Genomic DNA, 9,699 nt, shown 5'->3' on the forward strand with positions numbered 1-9,699 from the left:
TAACATATAAAGCTCTCACTGGTGCCAGTCGCAAGCACGCATGCATGTTTTAATTTTATACTACTAGAGGCCTGATGCATGAAATTCTTGCAAGGGGCTCAGCCCTCACAGCCCTGGTTTCATCAGAAAGGTCGTCCAGATGGTCGCTCTGCTGTTCAGTCTAATTAGCATATTAGCTCTTTATTATGTAGGATATTATATATATTATTTTGAAATGCAAATTTTTTAGTAATGTAATTACTGCACAAATTTTCTTCTAATTAATTTCCTTTCAATGCACACAATTCCGTGCACCAGGCCACTAGAAATTTATAAAATGGGAAATGTAACCTGAACCTGATACCTGATTTTTTTAAAAATCTGATACAAGCATGACCACTTCCAAAATTAGCAGGACATATTAACACTTAAAACAGTTGGAGGTCATTTCACTAAAACACCGTTTCTTTATAAACCACCTGACATATAGTTCCTTTTCTATATAGACTTTTTATGTAAGAAAAACAAAATGGTAAATTATGAGTTCAGACATCTTAGGCAAGACTTGACTTCTGGGCTTCAGAAAGATGTGGAAACTTTTCCTGAAGACGTTTTGCTTTCTTTTTCTCTAAATTTCTCTTCCTTATTTGGATCCGGGTGTACTTCTCCAGTCTCAGTCTAGAATAAAAGTAACACAGCAAATTATTCAGAAATCTTTCTCTGTTAGTCAATACTATCAAACTATGTTCAAATCAATTACTTAAAGCCTGCATCATGACAGTCTCCATATTAGGTGTGGCATGTATATTATAAAACTGGAACAATCACTATAAACCTACAGGTCAAAGATAAATGTGAAATCAAAGCATCTGTAACCCTGCAGCAATTCTCCTTATTTCCTGTCTAGAATGAATGAACAGATCTTCTGACAACTGTAAAGAATGATCTATCTTATTCTACCTTATTTAAAACCACTACAATTTTAATGACTACATCAGATTTTTTACATCCTGAGACTTCAGGGAATTCCCTAATTTTGAATAGCATTCAGTCTAGCATATCCTTTCTCCTACAACAGGGAGAATAAAGCCATGCCTACAGATGATGCTTAGATTCACCACTCTAAGTGGGATTGCTTGTACCTATACCTATCAGCATTCCAGGGCATGAGGCATTCTGTACCTCAGCAAAATTATGTTGATCTATATGGTCACGTAGGAATTGTCAAAACTGTAAATGGAAAATTTATGGATGCCAAGCCTTTACAGCACTGAAGCTAATATAAAATTTAATACAGAAACAAGTACTGAATAACTAATATGCCAGTTCTATGGTGGAGGTCACAAAAATTGAAGATGAAGGTTACATTTGGGAGAAGACAACACATGTATCAAAAAAAACCCAAACACACACAAGATACTTTGTAAATTAAATACAATGTAAATGTAAGATTAAACAAAGTTGAAATTGGATTACCCTCTATTCATTAATCTTTGCTCCAACTAAATTTTGGTCATTTGTAAGAAATAACCATATCTAAGAAAATAAAGGTTGGTTATTCTTGACTATTCAAGAGATTACAGTACATGCTTTGAAGGCTAAAAAAGGTAGTTTCTAAAAGAGAATAATCAGAATGAGTATAAAGCCTGTAAGTAAAACACTTCATAATTTCTCATACATGGTTTTAACCCTCTGTACGCCATAAGCGTCTACAGATGCAAGCAGCGGACCTTTCCCACACACCACGCATGGAAGAACGGCAACCTCGCATATTTTTCTTTCTGGCATTAAGAAATGGTTTTAGGAGCTCTGGGACAGAAACAGGGACAAAGTAAACACACACTTCTTACTATAAGTCACACCACCACCACAACAGATAAAACTAGAAATAAGGAAAGATACCTGGTTTTGTGGGGTAGATAAAATTTAAACTGTGACTCTAAAGCATGCTAAAAACCTTGAAGATCAGTTTAAATATGCATTTAATTCCTGTTTAAATTATTTTTTATAGTTTTTTTATTTTGGGGTATGGAAACAAGCTTTGGGGGGGAAAGTATTTGAAGAAATCTTGCTGAAGTTGGACATGCTATCTAAGGCAGTTCTTAAAAGCTGTGGTCCTTGTGCTGCTAGGATTTCCCCTTACGTTTCCAGCTGCTTTCCTGCCTTGAATTCTGATCTCTCGCATCTTTAGCCAGTAACCCTGTAGTTTCCACATTCTTGTGCTTTTTTGGTAGCCACAGTTAAGGAGCGGAGTGGCACCCTTTCCCTGCAAACCACAAACTTGCATTTCTTCTCCCTTCCAAAGGAAGTTCTGGGGATTTCATCAACCTTGCAATAACAGTAGCTCACATTTTATGCAACTAAAGTATCTGGACCTTCCTTTTAACATTATAGAAAGATTTAATCATTTGCTTACATATAGACTGAAGAATCAAAAGACAATAAAACTTTTAAAAGGATGCACACTAGAACAGCGGTCACTAACCTCAGACCTCACGGAACCCCGGTTGGCGACCGCTGCACTAGAAAGTTAATAGAAGAACATTTCTGGATGGCGAGATTATACAAAACTTTAATTTCTTTTTTACCTGGTTTTTCTATTTTTCCACAATGAACATATATTTGTGTAAAAGCTGAAGGCATGTCATTTGATGTAAGGGTGTTTCATTAGTAAGGGTGCTTGTGCTCACCTGTCAAACTGATCCACATAGGGCATTGCAAAGAACCGTTTCCTGTTGTACCTTTTATTTAGGTGCCAAGGTATAGCCCACTGCTTGAACTTGTGCCTGCAAAGAAAGCAAGAAGGTATCGCCTTACTGAAAACATTTAATACATTTGCAAACAGACACAGGGTTTTAGCTTTCTTTGGATTAAATATGTTGTCAATAAATCAAAAGCAAACTAAAAACCCTAGAAGAGAATACACTCCTAAAAGATTCTAAAATTGACACAGATTCTCTCCCCATTCCCACCCTTTCCAAATTGACAGCAACTGAATTAATCCAAATAAGAATTAGTAGAAAATAAAACAGTTCAGAGGTTTTGGTTAGATGTTCTCACAGTTTTCCTCTTTTCTGCATTGGATTACATGGTTAAAGATTGCACAGCTACTCTCCTAAATGTGGCCCAAGGAGCTCTGTTACCCCAGCCTCTACTAAACTCATCAAACGAGTAAGCACTATTATGTAATGTAGGTTCGACCACCCAAAACGCCTTCTCCATTTTGCTGGCCAATTTTTAAAATTCTATTAACAATGTTTCCTTTTGGCAACTCACCCTAAAAGTAAATAAACCCCAGGCAGAGAGAGAACTCACTGGGTCTTTTTCATTATTTCTATCTCAGTATAAATGTTTATTATAGATCTTTTCCCAAGGTCTGGTAGGACTTTGGGAACTGGACTTAGGAGACAAGATTAAACTGTTTCATAACTTGTTCTAGGGGCTTATCCTGGCTCATGTGGCCTTGTTCCTCAAAAACTTCTTTTCAATAGTTCCAGGTTCTCAATGAGTAAAGAGGACAGGCATGTGTCCTAAAATTAGCTTCATGGCATTTATCACCCTCTGAATTACATTACACATTTTTCTGGGGAAAGGATCTAGAACAGTCATCAAATCCTCTAATGATCATATGATCCACATAAGATTAAGAACCACTGTGATAAAGCACCTTTAGATAAGTGAATTATGAGAGTGGGATGCCTGGACTACGAGATAAAGCAAACCTCGTTCATATTCTGGAGCTCCAAAGGGGTTTTGGGACCTGTTTATATTAGATATATCTCTGCTATAGCTAATACACCTTATACAGTGAGATACTGGACAGGGGAAGCAGCAGGGACTTGTACTCTCATCTTAGAAAAGCCACAATGTCAACCATGTACCAGATGATTCTTCCAAAGATGTCTTTTCTCCAGGCACCGGGTCTAGGTTTTTCTTGACCAGTCTGAAGGAGCCTTAGGGCATCTTCTCGTTCCTGGACAACTTTATCTAGTGCATCCATGGATTCTATTACCTGAGAAGAGAATATAAAGATATAATTTCAATCTCCTACAATAGAATTCCAAAGAAAAAGAACATATAAAGATTATGCCACAGAAAACCTATGGCTATTTTTGTCCAAGAGCCATTCCATCAAATATCTCCTGCAATTTCACCGCTAGGTATCTACCCAAGAGAAAGAGAAACACATGTCCTCCCCTATGTTGGGAGCTGCAGGGAGGAACGGGAAATGACTGCAGAGGGGCATGCGATGCCGTTTGAGGTGATGGAAATGTTCTAAAATTAGGCAGTAGTGATGGTTACACAACTCTGATATTTACTAAACATCAAGCAGAAATAAAAAACATCTATTTGACAGGAAATACAGGAGCCATTCAGTCACTCCTGTTAATTTTATCCCACATACGGCCAGCCTCCCACAGCCTTACCTTTTCTAGCCGCTCCGGGCTTGGCATTGGTAGTATCTGCCGCTTGGCCTCCTGCTCTAGAGTGAGGAGCATGTTCCTCTCTTTCAGTAGGACATACCTATATCAAAACACAGAGCTTGTAATGCTATTCTGTAACAATATTAATAAAGTTGCAATTAAAATTTATTTTATTTTATTGTATTGATCGTAGAGAGATCGAGGGAGGGAGAGGGGAGATAGAAACATTAATGTGAGAAAGAAACATTCATCAGTTGCCTCCCACACACACACCAACCAGGGATCGAACCTTGTTATAATAAACTGCTTCAAACACCTAGAGCAAGCATGTCAAACTCAGGGCCTGCATGCGGCCCACAACGAATATTTTGGCGGCCCAGCCAATATAACAGTATGTAAGAAACGTTTTAATAAAAATGTTGTAACTTGCCGAGACCAGTTTGGCTCAGTGGTAGAGCGTCGGTCTGCGGACTGAAAGGTTCCAGGTTCGATTCTGGTCTGGGGCGTGTACGTTGGTTGCGGGCACATCCCCGGTAGGGGGTGTGCAGGAGGCAGCTGGTCAGTGTTTCTCTCTCATCGACATTTCTAGCTCTCTAGCTCTCTCCCTTCCTCTCTGTAAAAAATCAATAAAAATATATATATATATATAAAAATGTTGTAACCTAATTTTTACAATATCCTTATACATAATTATTAATAATGAACTACAATGTTGGATAATGACTGATTACTATAATCGTGTTGCATTCATTTCTTTTATGCGCCTTCGACGCCTTCCATGCAGGCGCACCATCTCTCTCCACTAATACTAGCAACTAAGATTTTAGCAGCCGATTGCCACCTAATTAGTCTTGGACTGACTTGTTTGGTGTGTACAACATGAAATATTTCGCTTTTGGAGAACAAGAAAAATAGGTTTATTTGATTACATTTAGTAATTTGTGCAGTTATTCAGTGACTGGTAAGATACTGTTAAAGATAAAATATTAATTTTTATTAAAATATTCTATTATTTTATGTTAATGATGACTCCTTTATTTCAGCCCTTTATATTCAGCATGTCTCTATCGAAATAAACCTACATTTCTATGAAAATTGGAGCTTTTGTTTTTTTGCAGCCCACATAAACTTAAACCTTATTTGTTCCATGTTAGTCTTTTAGTTTGACATGCTTGATCTAGATGTTCATGGACTCTCTATACTTACCAAAGTTTATGTAAATCTTCATTACTTTTGTTCCTTAACTGCTGACAGGTCCATGCAGCTCCTATTAAAATAATAAATTCCTAACATAAAATAATTTTCTAGCTTATGTCCTTTGGCAAATTACTTAATTTTTCAAACCAGTTTCCTTATCTGTAAAATATATTATAGCTTTATTATATTATAGTATAAAATGCAATTAGAATTAAATTGGGGTTAAATTAGCTAACACATGAAAATATGAGTAATGAGACTGGCAACGGCATTCAAAAATGTTAGTATGACTATAGAATGTTTTCATAGTTTAAGGTAAAAATACATCATTATAAATTAATTTTCAATCATCTCTAAAAATAAAATTTAAGCCGTGATCAGGTAGCTCACTTGGTTAAAGTGTTATACCAATACACCACAGTTGCAGGTTCAATCTTTGGTTAGTGTACCTATAAGAATTAACCGCTGAATGCATAAGCAAGAGGAGCAACAAATCTATGTCTGTCTATCTGTCTGTATCTTTTTCCTTCCTTCTCTTCTCTCTAGAAATTAATAAAGTAAAAATATATATATATTCTAAAATAAAATCTAAAACAAATCCAAACATCAATTTAGTGAAAAAATTTAAGCCTCCTCCTCTTCTAAACCTTATGCCAAGCTGCCAAGGAACAATTAACTCTATTAGATTGTCCTTTTAATTTTCACTAATAGATATTCCTAAAGGAAATTAAAAAAAAAAAGGAACACCCAAGACATTCCTAAACTGGATAAATAATCCCAACATGATGGATGGTTCAAAAAATATATTTAATACCAATCAACCCAAATACCTCACCAGATTTCACTTTTTCTTCTCCCCAATTCTTTGGGTCATCAAAAAATTCTTCCAGTCCTTTCCTTGATAACGTGGTATGAATTATTCTACACTGGTGTAAAGATGTGACACTTGGTATATTCTTAGGCAACAGAACAAGGGAAAACCTGCAATTGAACACATAAACAATTGCTACCCTATAATTTCAGAGGCAGTATATTTACATTTATATTTTAAGGTAACATATGTAGATCCTTCATAAACTGCTAATGGACATATGAGTAGATTAAAATTATTCTGAAGGTTAACTTTGCAACATGTATTAGAGGCCCCAATGTTTCTTCCCTAACTCATTAAGTCCACATCTAGAAATATTAACTAAAGAAGTATCATAGGCGGAAACTGATAAATTTTAATATATATTAAAACATTACATATGATATTAAAAAGATGATATTGTAAATGTGCAACCATGAGTGGTTTAAAAAATTATGTGTTCATACGATAATCTATTATGCTGTAACTTAAAAAACATGTTTTTAAAGAAAATTTAATGACCTGGTAAATAATTTAAAATACAATAATGAAGCATGTCACAAGTGTTGCATTTTTACAAAAAAAAAAATTTAACCTGAATTTAATCATGAGGAAACAATCAGACAAACCCAAATAGAGAGATATTCTAAAAAGATTGATCTGCCGAAACCGGTTTGGCTTAGTGGATAGAGCGTCGGTCTGTGGACTGAAAGGTCCCAGGTTTGATTCCGGTCAAGGGCATGTACATTGGTTGGGGGCACATCCCTGATAGGGGTTTGCAAGAGGCAGCTGGTCGATGTTTCTAGCTCTCTATCCCTCTCCCTTCCTCTCTGTAAAAAATCAATAAAATATATATAAAAATAAAAATAAAAAAAATAAAAGATTGATCTTATAAAAAAGATGTCAATGTCATGAAAGATAAAAGAAACCATTCTGGATTTTAAAATATTAAAGAAACATGACAACTAATGCAAAAAAATGAATGTTCTTTGGACCCTGAATAAAAAAATAAAAAAAGTATCAGGACAACTGAGGACATTTGAATTTGGCCTATAATAGTAGTGGAATAACAGAAGGTATCAGTATTCTTCAGAGTGTGGATTATTGGCTCAGTTGATAAGAGTGTTGGTCAGGGTTTGATTTTGGTCAAAGGCATGTACCTGGGTTGCAGTTCCTCCCTAGCTTGGGCCCTGGTGAGGGTGCGTGCAGGAGGTAACCAATTGATGTGTTTCTCTCATATCAGTATTTCTCTTTGTCTTTCCCTCTCTCTTCCACTCTGCAAATCAATGGGAAAATATCCTCGAGTGAGGATTAAAAACAACAAAAAACATTGTTCTTGTTCTTATGAGATATATGCTGAAGTGTCATGATGCTTGCACTTTGACGTGCTTCAAATAGTTTGGGGGGAAAAAGGTCTGGATATAAAGCGATAAAAAATGTAACAAAATGCTAAGGGTTGATTAATATAGATAAAGAGTATATGGTTATTCTTGGTACAACTTTTCTGTTCTGAAATTCTTAAAAAGTTGGGGAGACAAGGGTAGAGCACAAGAATCATATAGGTAAATATAGTCATTATTTTATTTTAAAACTAGAGGCCAGTGCACAAAATTCGTGAACGGGTAGAGTTCCTAGTGGCTGCTGGCTGGGGCCTTCCTTCATTCAGCACTGCCCCCTGGTGGTCAGCACACATAATAGCGCGTGATTTACCTCCCAGTCAGTGGAACTCCCCAGGGGACACTTTGCATATTGGCTTTTATATATGCAAAGTTAAAAAGGGCAGGAAATCTGTTTATCTCTGAGTGCTAGAATTAGAGTTTAGTTTTCTTCTCCAAAACACTTGACCCTATTTCCAAAGTGTCCGCAAATGAGCATAATTTATTCTAATAAAGAAATCTAACATTAATTTTTAAGGAAAAAGAAAAACCACATGGGAGAGACAATGGATTCAAGTTTGCCATCTTGATCAAGTCACCAACTCTGAGCCTCTGCAAAATGAAAACAACATTGCTTCTCTCCAAAGTTATGTGTCATATGAAGGAACACTGTAATATAACAGATGCTCAATAATTGTGCTGGACTCAAGAGCATATACATTAATTACTTCCTTTTAGGGAAAAAAAAATCGGACATACCCTACTATTTCTAAAACTCAAACCATTACAGACAAAAGCCAATAAGAGGGAGGAAACATATACGTACCCTCCTAAAGTACCCTCCTAAAAAATGATCGGTCTGACTTTTATTGACTTCCCAGAAATAATAAACACCATGTGTAGGATGTTCCTTTCTCCCACCTGCAAGAGCAACTTTCCATTTACTTGGCTACTTTCATTTATTCACTCAGCATCACTGAACAACCGCTTTGTGATACATCCCAGAAATAATAAGGCCCCTTCTTTATCCATCCATCCAAGCTTGACCCTTCCAAAGCCAACAACTCCCACAGCCAAATGGCTCCTTCTACGCCTCTCCCTTTAATCCAACCAGCACTGGGCATCCGCAGACCCCATGACAGCCTAGCTCACAGGAGGTGACAGCAACAGGAGGCAGGAAGGGAAACGTCCTCGGTTGGGCATCATGACACTTCAGCATATATCTCATAAGAACAAGAACAATGTTTTTTTTTTTGTTTTTAATCCTCACTCGAGGATATTTTTCCATTAATTTGCAGAGAGAGTGGAAGAGAGAGGGAAAGACAAAGAGAAATACTGATATGAGAGAAACACATCAATTAGTTACCTCCTGCACGCGCCCTCACCAGGGCCCAAGCTGGGGTGGAACCTGCAACCCAGGTACGTGCCCTTGACCAAAATCAAACCCTGACCAACACTCAACTGAGGACATCTGAATTTGGGTTATAATAGTATTGGACTAATGGTAGGTATCAGTATTAAACTCCTCAGTGTGTGGATTATTGGCTCAGTCGATAGAGTGCTGGTACGAAGTCACTCCTTCCTCCCAGAGTTGGCTTCGGGCTCCAGCCAATCCGGCGACCTTTCCATCCATCCCCGAGCTGTTGTCAGCATCTCTGCAACCAGACACGATCCCAGGTTGTTCTATATGGACAAACCTCCTCCTCCCATCACTCACCCGGTGCCAGCAGGGCCCTGGGGGCTTAGGAACGACCTGGCAGTCTTCACGGCGGCGTACACTCTCCTGCAAAGAACGCCGAACCTGGCAGCAGCCATTTTCCTCGCGTCAGCAAACCGCGTCTCGTCAACGGCGCGTCACTTCCGGTGCGTCCCT

General features: G+C 37.5%; 1 protein-coding gene across 1 annotated transcript; it reads right to left on the reverse strand.

The window, feature by feature from the left end:
• Positions 1 to 469: 469 nt before the first annotated feature.
• On the reverse strand, positions 470 to 9,677 carry MRPL47 (mitochondrial ribosomal protein L47). Its single transcript, XM_084875569.1, has 7 exons — positions 9,544 to 9,677; positions 6,436 to 6,581; positions 5,610 to 5,670; positions 4,407 to 4,503; positions 3,861 to 3,991; positions 2,670 to 2,765; positions 470 to 657 (listed from the first exon to the last, which is right to left on the reverse strand). Exons 1-7 carry the CDS (start codon positions 9,639 to 9,641, stop codon positions 534 to 536), a joined length of 753 nt encoding a protein of 250 aa, XP_084731695.1. The 5' UTR covers positions 9,642 to 9,677; the 3' UTR covers positions 470 to 533.
• Between the last annotated feature and the right edge of the window lie 22 nt (positions 9,678 to 9,699).

This window comes from Pipistrellus hanaki, assembly GCF_964339955.1.
Source record: "Pipistrellus hanaki genome assembly, chromosome: 2".
NCBI lineage: Eukaryota > Metazoa > Chordata > Mammalia > Chiroptera > Vespertilionidae > Pipistrellus > Pipistrellus hanaki.

Bases quoted from the DNA above. Each gene is read 5' to 3' on its own strand.
- MRPL47 (XM_084875569.1), bottom strand. From the start codon at position 9,641: ATGGCTGCTGCCAGGTTCGGCGTTCTTTGCAGGAGAGTGTACGCCGCC. The intron at 6,582-9,543 runs GTGAGTGATGGG...GTTCAATTGCAG, and splicing joins CAGGGCCCTGCTGGCACCGG to GTTTTCCCTTGTTCTGTTGC. The intron at 2,766-3,860 runs GTACATGGTTGA...CTTTCTTTGCAG, and splicing joins ATCTTTGGAAGAATCATCTG to GCACAAGTTCAAGCAGTGGG.